The 21,992-nt window shown below is 36.3% G+C and overlaps 1 protein-coding gene across 1 annotated transcript in view; it reads right to left on the bottom strand.

Annotated features, from left to right (window-relative positions):
* LOC310875606 (serine protease 33-like) overlaps window positions 1-21,992 on the bottom strand; it is a gene marked incomplete at both ends in the record, with an annotated part of 108,977 nt that continues 86,985 nt past the window's right edge. Inside the window, 3 exons of the mRNA XM_083788897.1 lie at window positions 1-345; window positions 1,249-1,388; window positions 5,289-5,597. Of these exons, the coding sequence (XP_083645023.1) occupies window positions 1-345; window positions 1,249-1,388; window positions 5,289-5,597 (794 nt within the window). The remainder of the gene's footprint in view (window positions 346-1,248; window positions 1,389-5,288; window positions 5,598-21,992) is intronic.

Below are 21,992 nucleotides of genomic sequence, written 5' to 3'. Positions count from 1 at the left end.
TCACGGGGATGGTTCAGGGTCATGGGTGGTCATGGGTGGCCACGGTGGGTATGTGGTGGCTGGCCCCGGGGAAGGTTCATGATCATGGGTGGTCATGGGTGGTTGTGTAGGACACTGGAAACTCACGTCGGTGTTCATGCCGTCGGACATGAACCTAACGAAGCCTGGCTGGTCAGAGGTGACGTGCATGCTGATCCAGTCCTGGTAGCGCGACACGCGGGCGTAGACTCCCGGGATGTTGGGCAGGGCGCAGCCCCGGCCGAAGCTCACCACCCCGGACTGGACCCAGCGGGCTGGCGTGCCGTTGCTCATCATGCGGCTCACCATCGGCCCGCCAGAGTCTCCCTGAGGAAATGAGAGATTCATGATATTGTTTATAATAAGTCCCCAGCAAAAAAACGTTGAGAACCCCTGTCCGAGAACACTAAACATCCTTTTTGTCATACCATCACTAAACACATGTACACCAAATACATGGCAACTTGAGGTCATATAATATTTCATCTAGAGCTGGGACTCGATTAAAAAAAATAATCTAATTAATCAGAGGCTTTGCGATTAATTAATCTAGATTAATCGCATTTTAATCGCATATCAATATTCAACCCGAGAACAGCGAGAAACCTTTTTTTTAAATGTTTTTTGGTATTTTACTGTCATTAATATACCTGTTGTGGAAATAATAATAAAAAGTACATCTCAGTGACATCACAAAGCTGTACTTACTTCATATTGTTACTGTCTTTTGTCAGACCTCCAGTTCTAGGCAACACAAAATGGGGTGACTTTTTATTATTTCCAGTTTTCAGTACTATAGAAAAGCACCCAGTGAGAAACGTTCCGCGGTGAAAAAAAAGGTGCGATTAATTTATCTGTAGTTAATCGCGATAAATTTTTCTGTAGTTAATTAATCTAAATTAATCGCAATTAGTCCCGGCCCTAATTTCATCATGACTTTTCAAAAAAAAAACAAAAAAAACATCATACGTACCCCCCACTTCTCTCACGCCTAAAGCATGGTAAACCCGGTTTCTAAACAGGCTATAGACATCTGCATGTTTTATAGTGAGTGTCTGCGTGTGTTGTGCACGCAAATGCGCGTGCATGTGTGTGCGCACGTGTCTTATGGGGCGTTATGATTAAATGAAACATCTTTGCAGATACAATGGGGTGCCACGTCCCCCCACTTCTAAAATAAAACACTGGATAGAAGGATATGATGGACAGAGAAAAAGTATGATCTGTCACCTGACAGGAGTCCTTTCCTCCTTCATTGAGGCCAGCACAAAGCATGTTGTTTGTGAGGTCATAGTAGCTGCATGTACACTGCTGGTTCCCCAAGACCGGCACATCGACTTCCTGAAGGTTCTGGGGAGAGGCCAGTGGAACTATAATGGAAGAGAGGAAAAGGGACTAATTTGTCTTAGGCCCGACTCACACCTTTCGATCTAGCATACAACATTGATGCATACACCCATGCTAGATGTATACAAAGGGTGTGATACATCTTGCCCCAATGCATTTCCAATGGAAGTCACATGGTTTGACACAACATTTGTGTTGTACGGCTTTCGGCTGTGTTTCGACTGCCCCTCATACAACACAAATGTTGTGTCAAACCATGTGACTCCCATTGGAAATGCATTGTGAGCTTGTGTGGCAGGATGGACGTGCAATGACACGGCCCATCTCCCATCCTTGTTGGTGGATGGATCAGAGTCACAGCCATCCTCCGCCCACTTATTAGTGGGCTGATTGGTAACGTTATAAAGGCAGTGCGGTTCCTTTGCTAGTCAGCTGGTTGTCTCTGCTGCTGGTTTGTGGCTGCCACACCTTGCTGGTTGAGCTGGTGTGTCCACACAGTTGGCGCCTAACTTGCTGGCCTGTCGTGCTACAGCGTGGGGTTGTGCATATTGGTGCAGGTATGTTTATCTTATTGTTTAACCGATATCTGGCATTTGATAGTTTGACCATGAACTTGACTATGACCGCTTGTCTCTTTAGCTTTGGGCTACGCTCTGCAGGCACTCACTCCTGTTGGAGTCTTGTGCTGGGTGTGTGGTGTAGCTTCACCACGCCACCCAGGTATGTGGTTTATCCTCCTCTGCAGTATTTAATTTGGTGTCTTTGACGCCACGGGAATGTAAACATTGGCTGTTGTTGTTGTTATTCCAGTGGTTTCCCTACCGGCTTCCGCTGCGTGAGGCACTACGTCGGTGCGCATTGTCCCTCATTAACGTGTTAGGTTCCATTGAGCTCTCACTGTTCTTGCCTCTGTGAATTGTAGTTTTAAGTGTTAGTTTAACATGGCCGTTTGTGCTTTTAGGGCCAGCACCACACCTGCTGCTTTGCTGGGGATTATTTATGGGGAATATCCACAAGCTTCCCTGTTCCACACAGTCCCTCCCCACTCCTTCCACAACGGCCCGGTCGGGAATCGACCACACAGCCACTGGCTGGATAGGCCACCAGGGGGTCGCCAGTATTGCTTGATTTATTATATTATTATTATTATTATTATTATTATTATTATTTCATACAACAAGCATACATCAATCAATCAAATAGAGGAGGCATGTATCAGTGGAGTGGGATGTTCTGAAGCCAGATTGGAACTTGTACATTCATTTATTTGTGGCTAGATACTTTTCAGCCTGTTCATAGACTATTTTTTCCATCACTTTCGAGATGGAGCTTAGAATAGAAATGGGGCGGTAGTCTAATTTACTCCCTTTCTTGTGCAAGGGGGTTACTTTGGCCAGTTTGAAATCTTGGGGGACCTGTCCCTGTTTGACGGAGAGGTTTACTATGTGGGTGATGATTGGAGCTATAGAGATGGCCGAGTCTCTGAGAAATTTGGAGGGAATATTGTCAAGGCCAGTGGCCTTGTGGGGTTGGAGGGCACTCAATTTCTTAAGTACCTCATCAGTTGTTACCATAACTAGTTTAAAATCGTCTTTACAAACACCTGGTTTCTGTAGAAGGTTTTAATGTGCACTACACCAAAGAGCCCAGAGTGGGAGGGCAGTTTGTTAACCAGCGTTGTTGCTATGTTTGTAAAGAAGATGTTCAAGTAGTTGGCCACATCAAGCTTGTCAGTGATGAGAGTGTCGTTCGATTTGATGTTTATGTTTGAAAACCTGGTTTTCATCAGGCATATAAGCCGACACCCTAGTATCACTACCGGGGAGTGATATGATTTTAATATATTCCACTATGAAGTGTGGAATGGAATACAAGCATTACATCTGAACCTCATTGTTGTCTTAATCCTACCTTTTATCCATTCTAAATATTATTGCTGAAATGTGTAATGAATGAATTGCTAATTAAACCATTTTTGTACCTTTGTAACCACGTTTCTGCCTGCCCTTTATCCATTGTATAACGAATCTGTGTTGGGGAGTCATTCAGTGCTCCGGATGTTCAGTATTATATTCTAGTAAATATCTCCTGGGGCGCAACTCCCCAGGTGGCGTAGTTGGCTATAGGTTAATTCAGACCATCCTGTCACACTTGCATCAGTCAATAAGTCTCATACAACAAGCATACATCAATCAATCAAATAGAGGAGGCATGTATCAGTGGAGTGGGATGTTCTGAAGCCAGATTGGAACTTGTACATTCATTTATTTGTGGCTAGATACTTTTCAGCCTGTTCATAGACTATTTTTTCCATCACTTTCGAGATGGAGCTTAGAATAGAAATGGGGCGTTAGTCTAATGTACTCCCTTTCTTGTGCAAGGGGGTTACTTTGGCCAGTTTGAAATCTTGGGGGACCTGTCCCTGTTTGACGGAGAGGTTTACTATGTGGGTGATGATTGGAGCTATAGAGATAGCCGAGTCTCTGAGAAATTTGGAGGGAATATTGTCAAGGCCAGTGGCCTTGTGGGGTTGGAGGGCACTCAATTTCTTAAGTACCTCATCAGTTGTTACCATAACTAGTTTAAAATCGTCTTTACAAACACCTGGTTTCTGTAGAAGGTTTTAATGTGCACTACACCAAAGAGCCCAGAGTGGGAGGGCAGTTTGTTAACCAGCGTTGTTGCTATGTTTGTAAAGAAGATGTTCAAGTAGTTGGCCACATCAAGCTTGTCAGTGATGAGAGTGTTGTTCGATTTGATGTTTATGTTTGAAAACCTGGTTTTCAGTTTCTGACCGCAGCCTAGTTGGTTGTTGAGTAGCTTCCAGAGCTCCCGAGGATTGTTTTCGTTTTCCTCAGCTTTATCATTGATAAAGTTTATTTTAGCTGATTTGGTGTTACGTGCCACGTAGGTATGGTTGTCTGTAGGGTCTGTATTCCTTCCCTGTCTCTCCTTCCCTCTCCCCTCTTTGCATTCTCTACAGGTCTGAAGTCCATAACCACCAGTGTGACTCCAGCTGCCCTCATTGGCCAGCCGTTGATTCCCTGGCTCCGCCTTCAACCAATCACATACACCTATGCCCTATAAAAGGGCTGTGTTGGGCTCATTGCAGGCTCTCTCCTCACCAGCAGCAGTTTGTTTGGTTAACAGATTGTTTGTTAAACAAGGAAACCTTGCTCTTATTGTTCTGCTACCAATGTCTAGTGCATATGCCCTGCCTTGGGATAGGTAAGATGGGGGCCTCTTTACATAGACCACATGTAGGCAGAATCTATGTTAAACCACACTAGGTAAGGGATGGTTGCCACTTTTGTATTTATCCTCATTGGACAGTGTAGCTAGGCAGTCAGGCTTTTGTTTTCATATCAGTCAGTTAGACAGCATTGTGTTCACCTTAGCTGCTTAGTTTATTATTTTGGCAACATCCGTGTCCCCTGGCAGTGGCATACTTTTGTTTTGAACATTCTGACATATTAGTAAACTTTGTAAATATTCACCTGCTTTAAAAACCACTAAAATACCATAATGTAATTTTGCCTCGAAACCTGTGTTGTCTCCATTTGTTTGCACCTTTTTATGCTTGGTATCCCATTATCATTTATGTTGTTACTCTAGCATCTAAACTTTGCCAATATAAGGTTTTCGTAACATTTGGTCATGGCAGTAACAATATTTCTTAGCTTGTTTCGTTGGGTTTTTATGTTGTATGCATATTATGCTTTGCTGGTTAAGACTCACCCGTTGCTCCCGAGTCCTGCCATGGAGCTGCCGGTTAAAACTCACCCATGACTTTCCTGTGAGGTTAGGATTAGGTTTCGGCTTTTGGGTAGGGTGTCTGTCGGACTAATGTGTTTGGGACTAATGCCTGTCGGACTGTTAGTGCATTGGACCAAACACATGCATGCACCCGCCTTATTACTCACCACCACTACCTTCCGTCCCCCAGCCAGTCACCCAGCTCATAGTTCCACTGTAGAAGGTGCTGTTCGTCGCCGCCAGACAGACCGGGCGGATGTACGGCGTGAAGGTGACGGGGTGGGAGAGCCTCAGCAGAGCCATGTCGTTGTCATTGGACATCTGGCCGTCGTACTGAGGATGGTTGATCTGCACCACCGTGCGGTTCACCTCATTGGGGTTCATCAATTCTTGGGACTGGCGGCCCAAGAAGATGATATAGTTGTTATTGGGATCAGGGCTGCAAGAGTGTGGAGGATGGGGTAACAATGAATTACCTGAGGTATGCACATACATAAAGTGAGTGGTAAATTGAGTGGTAAATTGAGTTTATAGGCGTAGATGCCACTATAGACGCCTTAACAGACGACGTCACACTGATAAGCAACAGCATGCGCGCGCATCACGGCAGCAGAAGAACACCACCTCTCATAAGATGCAATGGAAAAGTTCTAACTGCACTAACTGGATTTTTATTGTGATCTCTCGCCCTTGAAATATACAATCCCTGGTTTCTGTTGTGTTGAACAATAATAGCAATTCAAAACAGTTGTCCTCAAAACCACACCAACAGTCGCTGTCATAAGAACGGGAGGTGCGCTCATGATCACGGCAGCAGAGACTATTTGTGTCGCATCTGCATTTCTAGCATAAAGTATGTGGAAGTAGTAGGGTGCCAAAAAAAAGGGCGAATTTGAAAATCCAAGGGTAACAATAGTGTGCTCGCTGAGGCGAGCCCACAATAACTCATAAACTACAAAACATAAAAATAAAAATAAAGTTCCAGCATGTGTCTCCACAGTAAGCTGAATAATAAAAAGTGAGAATCGAGTTTCTAGGTGAAAGTGACTTTTGACGTGCCTATAGAGCTGCCATTGAGCCCAATGTTAAATGTCTCAAATTTGAAAGCACTATATTTCTAAAACTATGAAACATTTCAAAGATTCCTTTTCAGGCAAACATGTCCACCGTAAGATGAACCTAAGTAGGCTAGAATGGGGTTGCTAGGTGTAAGTATGTAGGACTAGTAGCATGCCAAAGTTTGTGCTATTGCCATAGAGAATGCATTGGGCGTTTAAGTTAAATAACTCATAAACTACAAAACATAAAAAAAAAAAAAAGTTCCAGCATGTGTCTCCACAGTAAGCTGAATAATAAAAAGTGTGAATCGAGATTCTAGGTTAAAGTGACTTTTGACGTGCCTATAGAGCTGCCATTGAGCCCAATGTTAAATGTCTCAAATTTGAAAGCACTATATTTCTAAAACTATGAAACATTTCAAAGATTCCTTTTCAGGCAAACATGTCCACCGTAAGATGAACCTAAGTAGGCTAGAATGGGGTTGCTAGGTGTAAGTATGTAGGACTAGTAGCATGCCAAAGTTTGTGCTATTGCCATAGAGAATGCATTGGGCGTTTAAGTTAAATAACTCATAAACTACAAAACATAAAAATAAAAAAAAGTTCCAGCATGTGTCTCCACAGTAAGCTGAATAATAAAAAGTGTGAATCGAGTTTCTAGGTGAAAGTGACTTTTGACGTGCCTATAGAGCTGCCATTGAGCCCAATGTTAAATGTCTCAAATTTGAAAGCACTATATATCTAAAACTATGAAACATTTCAAAGATTCCTTTTCAGGCAAACATGTCCACCGTAAGATGAACCTAAGTAGGCTAGAATGGGGTTGCTAGGTGTAAGTATGTAGGACTAGTAGCATGCCAAAGTTTGTGCTATTGCCATAGAGAATGCATTGGGCGTTTAAGTTAAACTAGAAAGCAGTTCCCTGCAGAAACTGCGTGGGCTCGCCAAAAGACGCAATGTATATAATGTACAGTAGAAAATGTATTAAAGCTGAAGGAATAGTTAAAAAAAGAATGTATAAAAATCTGTAAAAAGAATAAGCATAAATAACTGCATAAAGCGGAATAAAGTATGTGGAAGTAGTACGATGCCCAAAAAGTGGCAGAATAAAGTAAGTAAAGTATTACTGTCTACTAATGATTTGTAATATATGAATAATACTTTACAATGTATTATTGATGAATTAAGAAAAGGTAAAAAAGAAAAAGAAAAAAAGAGTCAATCCAATGGAGTATACATATAAAAGCATTCATGAGCTTAACAGAAATTGTATTGAATAGCATACTTTTACATGTGAAAAGAAGGTTCAAATAGCATATAGGCCTATCTTTAAAAGCATGCTAATGCTAACATGCTAACATGCCAATGCTAACATGCTAATGCTAAAATGCTAATGCTATCATGCTAACATGCTAATGCTAACATGCTAACATGTTAATGCTAACATGCTAATGCTAACATGCTAACATGCTAATGCTAACATGCTAACATGCTAATGTTAACATGCTAATGCTAACATGCTAATGCTAACATGCTAACATGCTAACATGCTAATGCTAACATGCTAACATGCTAATGCTATCATGCTAACATGCTAATGTTAACATGCTAATGCTATCATGCTAATGCTAACATGCTAATGCTAACATGCTAATGCTAACATGCTAACATGCTAATGCTAACATGCTAATGCTATCATGCTAATGCTAACATGCTAACATGCTAATGCTAACATGCTAACATGCTAATGCTAACATGCTAACATGCTAACATGCTAATGCTATCATGCTAACATGCTAATGCTAACATGCTAATGCTAACATGCTAATGCTAACATGCTAATGCTATCATGCTAACATGCTAATGCTAACATGCTAACATGCTAATGATAACATGCTAATGATAACATGCTAATGCTATCATGCTAACATGCTAATGCTAACATGCTAACATGCTAATGCTAACATGCTAACATGCTAATGCTAACATGCTAACATGCTAATGCTAATGCTAACATGCTAACATGCTAATGTTAACATGCTAATGCTAACATGCTAATGCTAACATGCTAACATGCTAATGCTAACATGCTAACATGCTAATGCTAACATGCTAACATGCTAATGCTAATGCTAACATGCTAATGTTAACATGCTAATGCTAACATGCTAATGCTAACATGCTAACATGCTAATGCTAACATGCTAATGCTAACATGCTAACATGCTAATGCTATCATGCTAACATGCTAACATGCTAATGTCAACATGCTAATGCTAACATGCTAACATGCTAATGCTATCATGCTAATGCTATCATGCTAATGCTAACATGCTAACATGCTAACATGCTAATGCTAACATGCTAATTTTTAAGTTTTCATTTTTTTCAATTTTTTCATTTTTTTTAATTTTTTTAATTTTTTTAATTTTTTTTAATTTTTTTTAAATTTTTTTTAATTTTTTTTCATTTTTTCATTTTTTTTTAAGTTTTTTTAATTTTTTAATTTATTTTTTATTTTTTTGAAAATACTTTTTTTATAAACGTGTGTGTGTGTGTGTGCGTGCGTGCGTGCGTGCGTGCACTTGCGAGAGCTGTGTAAAGGCCAGCCAATAGGAAGACAGGGTGTGTGTGTGCGTGCGTGCATGCGTGCGTGCGTGCTCTTGCGAGAGCTGTGTAAAGGCCATCCAATTGCACAAATAGCAGACCTACAAGCCCACAAGGTATCGCAGAGCAACTCATTGAGATCTTGTAACTTTAATTTCAGCCCTGTAATTAAGCTCTTATATGTCTCAGCTGTGGAAGTGTAAAAGACAAACAAGTGGCGCGCAACTTGAAGGTCTTGATCTTGAATGGTCTTGAATGGGGGGAAACTATGCCCGAACAAATTGCTCTATCGCAAAAAGTAAAAGTCGAATGCAAATAATTTCTTCGCTGTGAGTGGCCTGAGATATTGAGGTACACCATGTGCGATTGTGGTGTTGGTACGATCGAAAATGTGGTTATAAGAGCGAGTTAAGAATTGTCATCGCGATAATTTCCTCGTAAGATTTCTACAATGGATGTCAATGAGCAGCTTGACTGTATTTGTGTCACTTAAAAGGCCGTAGTTCACATTCTGTATGTCTCTGTGTTTTGGTGGTCACATTGTGTGAAAGAGGACATGTGTGGCTACAAAATGACCAAAGGACATGCGTGTAAAGTGAATATTTTGGCCGGGACGGCAATTTGTTTGGTAAATTTTCAAGGAAAGATTTTCTGTTTGTACACTCTAGTGAAAGAAGCCCTGCACTCTAACTTGGCACTAATTAGGCGAAACGGCCTGCGATTGAACTGCGATTTCGGAAAAACCGTTTAACGTATTCGAATACGGTTTGAACCACGAAAAAGTCCAGAGTCGTGTGAGCTTTCTAAAGTTTAAATCACGTTTCTACGACAAAGTATGCCAGAGTAATGAGGCTGCAAAAGTGAGGTTGATTTAGAGATAAATCCCATACATTGTCAATGGGAGGAAAAAACTATAAATAAAGTTAAATATTTTAAAAAGTATAAACTTTTTCAAAACAACTTTTTCACCAATGAAAGTTCAAAGATAGATGAACATTATAAAGTTTGAATGAAGTTTCAAAGTGAAAGTATGACGGAGTAATAAGAGCTCAAAAAAGTTAACTGTGAAAAATGGGACATTTCTTCCATCGACTCTCACTATAAAGAATGTAAAAAAAAGTTAAAAAGTTAAAAAGTATAAAAAGTATAAAACTTTGTAAAAATTCTAATTGGAGCAATAATAACTGCAAAGAGCTGAACAGTTTGAAGTTTGAACTAAATTTCTAGCATAAAGTATGTGGAAGTAGTAGGAAACCGAAAAAAAAAGGCGGAAATTGGAATAATAATAACTAGAAAGCAGTTCCTGTAGAAACTGCGTGGGCTCGCATAAAATGCTTTGTATAAAGTTATTGCCGTGTCAAGTTTGAAACTCGGGGACCGGAGTAATGGTGTTACCATTGGTGGTCTAAGTCCATAATCAAAATTTCTGGACTGTAACATATTGTAAAGAAAAGTAGAAAATGTATTAAAGCTGAAGTAAAAGTTAAAAAAGTATGAACATTTGTAAAAACTATAGTTTAAGCATAAATAACTGCATAAAGCGGAAATAAAGTATGTGGAAGTAGTATGATGCCCAAAAAGGGGCAGAATAAAGTAAGTAAAGTATTACTGTCTACTAATGATTTGTAATGTATGAATAATGCTTTACAATGTATTCTTGATGAATCAAGAAAAGGTAAAAAAGAAAAAAAATAGTCAATCCAATGGAGTATACATATAAAAGCATTCATGAGCTTAACAGAAATAGCATACTTTTACATGTAAAAAGAAGGTTCAAATAGCATATAGGCCTATCTTTAAAAGCATAAACACAATGATTATTGATAATGGTCTAAGATATTTCTTAAAAAAAATATTAAGATAAAAAATATTAAGTTCTTTATTATTATTTTTTTCCTTTTAAGTTTAAAAAAAAGTTAAAGTTAATTTTTTTTAATGTTTTTAATTTTTTTCAATTTTTTAATTTTTTAATCATGCTAATGCTAACATGCTAATGCTAACATGCTAACATGCTAATGCTAACATGCTAATGCTATCATGCTAACATGCTAATGTTAACATGCTAATGCTATCATGCTAACATGCTAATGCTAACATGCTAATGCTAACATGCTAATATGCTAACATGCTAATATGCTAACATGTTAATGCTAACATGCTAATGCTAACATGCTAATGCTAACATGCTAATGTTAACATGCTAACATGCTAATGCTAACATGCTAATGCTATCATGCTAACATGCTAATGCTAACATGCTAACATGCTAATGCTAACATGCTAACATGCTAACATGCTAATGTTAACATGCTAATGCTAACATGCTAATGCTAACATGCTAATGCTATCATGCTAACATGCTAACATGCTAACATGCTAATGTTAACATGCTAATGCTAACATGCTAATGCTATCATGCTAATGCTAACATGCTAATGCTAACATGCTAATGCTATCATGCTAACATGCTAACATGCTAATGCTAACATGCTAATGCTAACATGCTAATGCTATCATGCTAACATGCTAACATGCATGCTAACATGCTAATGTTAACATGCTAATGCTAACATGCTAATGCTATCATGCTAACATGCTAATGCTAACATGCTAACATGCTAATGCTAACATGCTAACATGCTAACATGCTAATGCTATCATGCTAACATGCTAATGCTAACATGCTAACATGCTAACATGCTAATGCTATCATGCTAACATGCTAATGCTAACATGCTAACATGCTAATGCTAACATGCTAACATGCTAACATGCTAACATGCTAATGTTAACATGCTAATGCTAACATGCTAATGCTAACATGCTAACATGCTAACATGCTAATGCTATCATGCTAACATGCTAATGCTAACATGCTAACATGCTAATGCTAACATGCTAACATGCTAACATGCTAACATGCTAACATGCTAATGTTAACATGCTAATGCTAACATGCTAATGCTAACATGCTAACATGCTAATGCTAACATGCTAATGCTATCATGCTAACATGCTAATGCTAACATGTTAACATGCTAATGCTAACATGCTAATGCTAACATGCTAACATGCTAATGCTATCATGCTAACATGCTAATGTTAACATGCTAATGCTAACATGCTAACATGCTAATGCTATCATGCTAACATGCTAATGCTATCATGCTAATGCTAACATGCTAACATGCTAATGCTAACATGCTAATTTTTATTTTTAAGTTTTCATTTTTTTAATTTTTTTCATTTTTTTTCATTTTTTTTATTTTTTGTAATTTTTTTAATTTTTTTTAAGTTTTTTTAATTTTTTTATTTTTTTTTATTTTTTTTAAGTTTTTTTAATTTTTTTAATTTTTTTTAATTTTTTTATTTTTTTTTAATTTTTTTGAAAATATTTTTTTATAAACGTGTGTGTGTGTGTGTGTGTGCGTGCGTGCGTGCGTGCGTGCGTGCACTTGCGAGAGCTGTGTAAAGGCCAGCCAATAGGAAGACAGGGTGTGTGTGTGCGTGCGTGCATGCGTGCGTGCGTGCTCTTGCAAGAGCTGTGTAAAGGCCATCCAATTGCACAAATAGCAGACCTACAAGCCCACAAGGTATCGCAGAGCAACTCATTGAGATCTTGTAACTTTAATTTCAGCCCTGTAATTAAGCTCTTATATGTCTCAGCTGTGGAAGTGTAAAAGACAAACAAGTGGCGCGCAACTTGATCTCTTATTTTACAATGGTTCTGAATGGGGGGAAACTATGCCCGAACAAATTGCTCTATCGCAAAAAGTAAAAGTCGAATGCAAATAATTCTTTCGCTGTGAGTGGCCTGAGATATTGAGGTACACCATGTGCGATTGTGGTGTTGGTACGATCGAAAATGTGGTTATAAGAGCGAGTTAAGAATTGTCATCGCAATAATTTCCTCGTAAGATTTCTACAATGGATGTCAATGAGCAGATTGACTGTATTTGTGTCACTTAAAAGGCCGTAGTTCACATTCTGTATGTCTCTGTGTTTTGGTGGTCACATTGTGTGAAAGAGGACATGTGTGGCTACAAAATGACCAAAGGACATGCGTGTAAAGTGAATATTTTGGCCGGGACGGCAATTTGTTTGGTAAATTTTCAAGGAAAGATTTTCTGTTCTACGCACTCTAGTGAAAAAAGCCCGCACTCTAAGTTGGCACTAATTAGGCGAAACGGCCTGCGATTGAACTGCGATTTCGGAAAAACCGTTTAACGTATTCGAATACGGTTTGAACCACGAAAAAGTCCAGAGTCGTGTGAGCTTTCTAAAGTTTAAATCACGTTTCTACGACAAAGTATGCCAGAGTAATGAGGCTGCAAAAGTGAGGTTGATTTAGAGATAAATCCCATACATTGTCAATGGGAGGAAAAAACTATAAATAAAGTTAAATATTTTAAAAAGTATAAACTTTTTCAAAACAACTTTTTCACCAATGAAAGTTCAAAGATAGATGAACATTATAAAGTTTGAATGAAGTTTCAAAGTGAAAGTATGACGGAGTAATAAGAGCTCAAAAAAGTTAACTGTGAAAAATGGGACCTTTCTTCCATCGACTCTCACTATAAAGAATGTAAAAAAAAGTTAAAAAGTTAAAAAGTATAAAAAGTATAAAACTTTGTAAAAATTCTAATTGGAGCATAAATAACTGCAAAGAGCTGAACAGTTTGAAGTTTGAACTAAATTTCTAGCATAAAGTATGTGGAAGTAGTTAGGTGCCAAAAAAACGGCGGAATAAAGAATAAGCGGAAGAATAATAAATATAGGCTGCCAATATCTAGTGTGTGCTCGCTGTGGCGAGCCCACAACTAGAAAGCAGTTCCTCTAGAAACTGCGTGGGCTCGCGTAAAATGCTTTGTATAAAGTTATTGCCGTGTCAAGTTTGAAACTCGGGGACCGGAGTAATGGTGTTACCATTGGTGGTCTAAGTCCATAATCAAAATTTCTGGACTGTAACATATTGTAAAGAAAAGTAGAAAATGTATTAAAGCTGAAGTAAAAGTTAAAAAAGTATGAACATTTGTAAAAACTATAGTTTAAGCATAAATAACTGCATAAAGCGGAAATAAAGTATGTGGAAGTAGTATGATGCCCAAAAAGGGGCAGAATAAAGTAAGTAAAGTATTACTGTCTACTAATGATTTGTAATGTATGAATAATGCTTTACAATGTATTCTTGATGAATCAAGAAAAGGTAAAAAAGAAAAAAAATAGTCAATCCAATGGAGTATACATATAAAAGCATTCATGAGCTTAACAGAAATAGCATACTTTTACATGTAAAAAGAAGGTTCAAATAGCATATAGGCCTATCTTTAAAAGCATAAACACAATGATTATTGATAATGGTCTAAGATATTTCTTAAAAAAAATATTAAGATAAAAAATATTAAGTTCTTTATTATTATTTTTTTCCTTTTAAGTTTAAAAAAAAGTTAAAGTTTTAATTTTTTAATGTTTTTCATTTTTTTTAATTTTTTAATTTTTTAATCATGCTAATGCTAACATGCTAATGCTAACATGCTAACATGCTAATGCTAACATGCTAACATGCTAATGCTATCATGCTAACATGCTAATGTTAACATGCTAATGCTATCATGCTAATGCTAACATGCTAATGCTAACATGCTAATGCTAACATGCTAATGCTAACATGCTAACATGCTAATGCTAACATGCTAATGCTATCATGCTAACATGCTAATGCTAACATGCTAATGCTAACATGCTAACATGCTAATGCTAACATGCTAACATGCTAACATGCTAATGCTATCATGCTAACATGTTAATGCTAACATGCTAATGCTAACATACTAACATGCTAATGCTAACATGCTAATGCTATCATGCTAACATGCTAATGCTAACATGCTAACATGCTAATGCTAACATGCTAATGCTAACATGCTAACATGCTAATGATAACATGCTAATGCTAACATGCTAACATGCTAATGCTAACATGCTAACATGCTAACATGCTAATGCTAACATGCTAACATGCTAATGCTAACATGCTAATGCTAACATGCTAACATGCTAATGCTATCATGCTAACATGCTAACATGCTAATGTCAACATGCTAATGCTATCATGCTAACATGCTAATGCTATCATGCTAATGCTAACATGCTAATGCTAACATGCTAATTTTTAAGTTTTCATGTTTTTCATTTTTTTCAATTTTTTTCAATTTTTCAATTTTTTTTAATTTTTTTTATTTTTTTTTAATTTTTTTAATTTTTTTAATTTTTTTTAATTTTTTTTAATTTTTTTTAATTTTTTTTAATTTTTTTAATTTTTTTTTATTTTTTTTATTTTTTTTATTTTTTTTAAAGTTTTTTTATTTTTTTTTAATTTTTTTGAAAATATTTTTTTATAAACGTGTGTGTGTGTGCGTGCGTGCGTGCGTGCGTGCGTGCGTGCGTGCGTGCACTTGCGAGAGCTGTGTAAAGGCCAGCCAATAGGAAGACAGGGTGTGTGTGTGCGTGCATGCGTGCGTGCGTGCTCTTGCGAGAGCTGTGTAAAGGCCATCCAATTGCACAAATAGCAGACCTACAAGCCCACAAGGTATCGCAGAGCAACTCATTGAGATCTTGTAACTTTAATTTCAGCCCTGTAATTAAGCTCTTATATGTCTCAGCTGTGGAAGTGTAAAAGACAAACAAGTGGCGCGCAACTTGAAGGTCTGCTATTTTACAATGATCCTGAATGGGGGGAAACAATGCCCGAACAAATTGCTCTATCGCAAAAAGTAAAAGTCGAATGCAAATAATTCTTTCGCTGTGAGTGGCCTGAGATATTGAGGTACACCATGTGCGATTGTGGTTTTGGTACGATCGAAAATGTGGTTATAAGAGCGAGTTAAGAATTGTCATCGCGATAATTTCCTCGTAAGATTTCTACAATGGATGTCAATGAGCAGCTTGACTGTATTTGTGTCACTTAAAAGGCCGTAGTTCACATTCTGTATGTCTCTGTGTTTTGGTGGTCACATTGTGTGAAAGAGGACATGTGTGGCTACAAAATGACCAAAGGACATGCGTGTAAAGTGAATATTTTGGCCGGGACGGCAATTTGTTTGGTAAATTTTCAAGGAAAGATTTTCTGTTTGTACACTCTAGTGAAAGAAGCCCTGCACTCTAAGTTGGCACTAATTAGGCGAAACGGCCTGCGATTGAACTGCGATTTCGGGAAAACCGTTTAACGTATTCGAATACGGTTTGAACCACGAAAAAGTCCAGAGTCGTGTGAGCTTTCTAAAGTTTAAATCACGTTTCTACGACAAAGTATGCCAGAGTAATGAAGCTGCAAAAGTGAGGTTGATTTAGAGATAAATCCCATACATTGTCAATGGGAGGAAAAAACTATAAATAAAGTTAAATATTTTAAAAAGTATAAACTTTTTCAAAACAACTTTTTCACCAATGAAAGTTCAAAGATAGATGAACATTATAAAGTTTGAATGAAGTTTCAAAGTGAAAGTATGACGGAGTAATAAGAGCTCAAAAAAGTTAACTGTGAAAAATGGGACCTTTCTTCCATCGACTCTCACTATAAAGAATGTAAAAAAAAGTTAAAAAGTTAAAAAGTATAAAAAGTATAAAACTTTGTAAAAATTCTAATTGGAGCATAAATAACTGCAAAGAGCTGAACAGTTTGAAGTTTGAACTAAATTTCTAGCATAAAGTATGTGGAAGTAGTTAGGTGCCAAAAAAACGGCGGAATAAAGAATAAGCGGAATAATAATAACTAGAAAGCAGTTCCTGTAGAAACTGCGTGGGCTCGCGTAAAATGCTTTGTATAAAGTTATTGCCGTGTCAAGTTTGAAACTCGGGGACCGGAGTAATGGTGTTACCATTGGTGTTCTAAATCTATAATCAAAATTTCGGGACTGTAGCATATTGTAAAGAAAAGTAGAAAATGCATTAAAGCTGAAGTAAAAGTTAAAAAAAGTATGAAAATGTGTAAAAACTATAGTTTAAGCAGAATAAAGTATGTGGAAGTTGTAGAAGTGTTTTTAAAGTTTTTCTTTAAATGTAAAAAAAAAAAAAAAATCTAAAAAATTGAAGTTTTTTCTTTTTAAGTAAAAAAGAAAAAAAAATATTTTTAAGTTTTCATTTTTTTCATTTTTTTCATTTTTTTCAATTTTTTTCATTTTTTTTCAATTTTTTCATTTTTTTTAATTTTTTTAATTTTTTTAATTTTTTTTAATTTTTTTTAATTTTTTTTATTTTTTTTATTTTTTTTAAGTTTTTTTATTTTTTTTAAAAATATTTTTTTATAAACGTGTGTGTGTGTGTGTGTGCGTGCGTGCGTGCGTGCGTGCACTTGCGAGAGCTGTGTAAAGGCCAGCCAATAGGAAGACAGGGTGTGTGTGTGCGTGCGTGCATGTGTAAAGCTGTGTAAAGGCCATCCAATTGCACAAATAGCAGACCTACAAGCCCACAAGGTATCGCAGAGCAACTCATTGAGATCTTGTAACTTTAATTTCAGCCCTGTAATTAAGCCCTTATATGTCTCAGCTGTGGAAGTGTAAAAGACAAACAAGTGGCGCGCAACTTGATCTCTTATTTTACAATGGTTCTGAATGGGGGGAAACTATGCCCGAACAAATTGCTCTATCGCAAAAAGTAAAAGTCGAATGCAAATAACTTTTTCGCTGTGAGTGGCCTGAGATATTGAGGTACACCATGTGCGATTGTGGTGTTGGTACGATCGAAAATGTGGTTATAAGAGCGAGTTAAGAATTGTCATCGCGATAATTTCCTCGTAAGGATTTTACAATTGAGGTCAATGAGCAGATTGACTGTATTTGTGTCACTTAAAAGGCCGTAGTTCACATTCTGTATGTCTCTGTGTTTTGGTGGTCACATTGTGTGAAAGAGGACATGTGTGGCTACAAAATGACCAAAGGACATGCGTGTAAAGTGAATATTTTGGCCGGGACGGCAATTTGTTTGGTAAATTTTCAAGGAAAGATTTTCTGTTCTACGCACTCTAGTGAAAAAAGCCCGCACTCTAAGTTGGCACTAATTAGGCGAAACGGCCTGCGATTGAACTGCGATTTCGGAAAAACCGTTTAACGTATTCGAATACGGTTTGAACCACGAAAAAGTCCAGAGTCGTGTGAGCTTTCTAAAGTTTAAATCACGTTTCTACGACAAAGTATGCCAGAGTAATGAGGCTGCAAAAGTGAGGTTGATTTAGAGATAAATCCCATACATTGTCAATGGGAGGAAAAAACTATAAATAAAGTTAAATATTTTAAAAAGTATAAACTTTTTCAAAACAACTTTTTCACCAATGAAAGTTCAAAGATAGATGAACATTATAAAGTTTGAATGAAGTTTCAAAGTGAAAGTATGACGGAGTAATAAGAGCTCAAAAAAGTTAACTGTGAAAAATGGGACATTTCTTCCATCGACTCTCACTATAAAGAATGTAAAAAAAAGTTAAAAAGTTAAAAAGTATAAAAAGTATAAAACTTTGTAAAAATTCTAATTGGAGCAATAATAACTGCAAAGAGCTGAACAGTTTGAAGTTTGAACTAAATTTCTAGCATAAAGTATGTGGAAGTAGTAGGAAACCGAAAAAAAAAGGCGGAAATTGGAATAATAATAACTAGAAAGCAGTTCCTCTAGAAACTGCGTGGGCTCGCGTAAAATGCTTTGTATAAAGTTATTGCCGTGTCAAGTTTGAAACTCGGGGACCGGAGTAATGGTGTTACCATTGGTGGTCTAAGTCCATAATCAAAATTTCTGGACTGTAACATATTGTAAAGAAAAGTAGAAAATGTATTAAAGCTGAAGTAAAAGTTAAAAAAGTATGAACATTTGTAAAAACTATAGTTTAAGCATAAATAACTGCATAAAGCGGAAATAAAGTATGTGGAAGTAGTATGATGCCCAAAAAGGGGCAGAATAAAGTAAGTAAAGTATTACTGTCTACTAATGATTTGTAATGTATGAATAATGCTTTACAATGTATTCTTGATGAATCAAGAAAAGGTAAAAAAGAAAAAAAATAGTCAATCCAATGGAGTATACATATAAAAGCATTCATGAGCTTAACAGAAATAGCATACTTTTACATGTAAAAAGAAGGTTCAAATAGCATATAGGCCTATCTTTAAAAGCATAAACACAATGATTATTGATAATGGTCTAAGATATTTCTTAAAAAAAATATTAAGATAAAAAATATTAAGTTCTTTATTATTATTTTTTTCCTTTTAAGTTTAAAAAAAAGTTAAAGTTTTAATTTTTTAATGTTTTTCATTTTTTTTAATTTTTTAATTTTTTAATCATGCTAATGCTAACATGCTAATGCTAACATGCTAACATGCTAATGCTAACATGCTAACATGCTAATGCTATCATGCTAACATGCTAATGTTAACATGCTAATGCTATCATGCTAATGCTAACATGCTAATGCTAACATGCTAATGCTAACATGCTAATGCTAACATGCTAACATGCTAATGCTAACATGCTAATGCTATCATGCTAACATGCTAATGCTAACATGCTAATGCTAACATGCTAACATGCTAATGCTAACATGCTAACATGCTAACATGCTAATGCTATCATGCTAACATGTTAATGCTAACATGCTAATGCTAACATACTAACATGCTAATGCTAACATGCTAATGCTATCATGCTAACATGCTAATGCTAACATGCTAACATGCTAATGCTAACATGCTAATGCTAACATGCTAACATGCTAATGATAACATGCTAATGCTAACATGCTAACATGCTAATGCTAACATGCTAACATGCTAACATGCTAATGCTAACATGCTAACATGCTAATGCTAACATGCTAATGCTAACATGCTAACATGCTAATGCTATCATGCTAACATGCTAACATGCTAATGTCAACATGCTAATGCTATCATGCTAACATGCTAATGCTATCATGCTAATGCTAACATGCTAATGCTAACATGCTAATTTTTAAGTTTTCATGTTTTTCATTTTTTTCAATTTTTTTCAATTTTTCAATTTTTTTTAATTTTTTTTATTTTTTTTTAATTTTTTTAATTTTTTTAATTTTTTTTAATTTTTTTTAATTTTTTTTAATTTTTTTTAATTTTTTTAATTTTTTTTTATTTTTTTTATTTTTTTTATTTTTTTTAAAGTTTTTTTATTTTTTTTTAATTTTTTTGAAAATATTTTTTTATAAACGTGTGTGTGTGTGCGTGCGTGCGTGCGTGCGTGCGTGCGTGCGTGCGTGCACTTGCGAGAGCTGTGTAAAGGCCAGCCAATAGGAAGACAGGGTGTGTGTGTGCGTGCATGCGTGCGTGCGTGCTCTTGCGAGAGCTGTGTAAAGGCCATCCAATTGCACAAATAGCAGACCTACAAGCCCACAAGGTATCGCAGAGCAACTCATTGAGATCTTGTAACTTTAATTTCAGCCCTGTAATTAAGCTCTTATATGTCTCAGCTGTGGAAGTGTAAAAGACAAACAAGTGGCGCGCAACTTGAAGGTCTGCTATTTTACAATGATCCTGAATGGGGGGAAACAATGCCCGAACAAATTGCTCTATCGCAAAAAGTAAAAGTCGAATGCAAATAATTCTTTCGCTGTGAGTGGCCTGAGATATTGAGGTACACCATGTGCGATTGTGGTTTTGGTACGATCGAAAATGTGGTTATAAGAGCGAGTTAAGAATTGTCATCGCGATAATTTCCTCGTAAGATTTCTACAATGGATGTCAATGAGCAGCTTGACTGTATTTGTGTCACTTAAAAGGCCGTAGTTCACATTCTGTATGTCTCTGTGTTTTGGTGGTCACATTGTGTGAAAGAGGACATGTGTGGCTACAAAATGACCAAAGGACATGCGTGTAAAGTGAATATTTTGGCCGGGACGGCAATTTGTTTGGTAAATTTTCAAGGAAAGATTTTCTGTTTGTACACTCTAGTGAAAGAAGCCCTGCACTCTAAGTTGGCACTAATTAGGCGAAACGGCCTGCGATTGAACTGCGATTTCGGGAAAACCGTTTAACGTATTCGAATACGGTTTGAACCACGAAAAAGTCCAGAGTCGTGTGAGCTTTCTAAAGTTTAAATCACGTTTCTACGACAAAGTATGCCAGAGTAATGAAGCTGCAAAAGTGAGGTTGATTTAGAGATAAATCCCATACATTGTCAATGGGAGGAAAAAACTATAAATAAAGTTAAATATTTTAAAAAGTATAAACTTTTTCAAAACAACTTTTTCACCAATGAAAGTTCAAAGATAGATGAACATTATAAAGTTTGAATGAAGTTTCAAAGTGAAAGTATGACGGAGTAATAAGAGCTCAAAAAAGTTAACTGTGAAAAATGGGACCTTTCTTCCATCGACTCTCACTATAAAGAATGTAAAAAAAAGTTAAAAAGTTAAAAAGTATAAAAAGTATAAAACTTTGTAAAAATTCTAATTGGAGCATAAATAACTGCAAAGAGCTGAACAGTTTGAAGTTTGAACTAAATTTCTAGCATAAAGTATGTGGAAGTAGTTAGGTGCCAAAAAAACGGCGGAATAAAGAATAAGCGGAATAATAATAACTAGAAAGCAGTTCCTGTAGAAACTGCGTGGGCTCGCGTAAAATGCTTTGTATAAAGTTATTGCCGTGTCAAGTTTGAAACTCGGGGACCGGAGTAATGGTGTTACCATTGGTGTTCTAAATCTATAATCAAAATTTCGGGACTGTAGCATATTGTAAAGAAAAGTAGAAAATGCATTAAAGCTGAAGTAAAAGTTAAAAAAAGTATGAAAATGTGTAAAAACTATAGTTTAAGCAGAATAAAGTATGTGGAAGTTGTAGAAGTGTTTTTAAAGTTTTTCTTTAAATGTAAAAAAAAAAAAAAAATCTAAAAAATTGAAGTTTTTTCTTTTTAAGTAAAAAAGAAAAAAAAATATTTTTAAGTTTTCATTTTTTTCATTTTTTTCATTTTTTTCAATTTTTTTCATTTTTTTTCAATTTTTTCATTTTTTTTAATTTTTTTAATTTTTTTAATTTTTTTTAATTTTTTTTAATTTTTTTTAATTTTTTTTATTTTTTTTATTTTTTTTAAGTTTTTTTATTTTTTTTAAAAATATTTTTTTATAAACGTGTGTGTGTGTGTGTGTGCGTGCGTGCGTGCGTGCGTGCACTTGCGAGAGCTGTGTAAAGGCCA

The sequence above is a fragment of the Protomyctophum parallelum genome (assembly GCF_964188405.1).
Source record: "Protomyctophum parallelum genome assembly, chromosome: 18".
NCBI lineage: Eukaryota > Metazoa > Chordata > Actinopteri > Myctophiformes > Myctophidae > Protomyctophum > Protomyctophum parallelum.
Note: the sequence above shows the minus strand (reverse complement) of the source record. Positions and strands in the feature narration are given on the sequence as shown.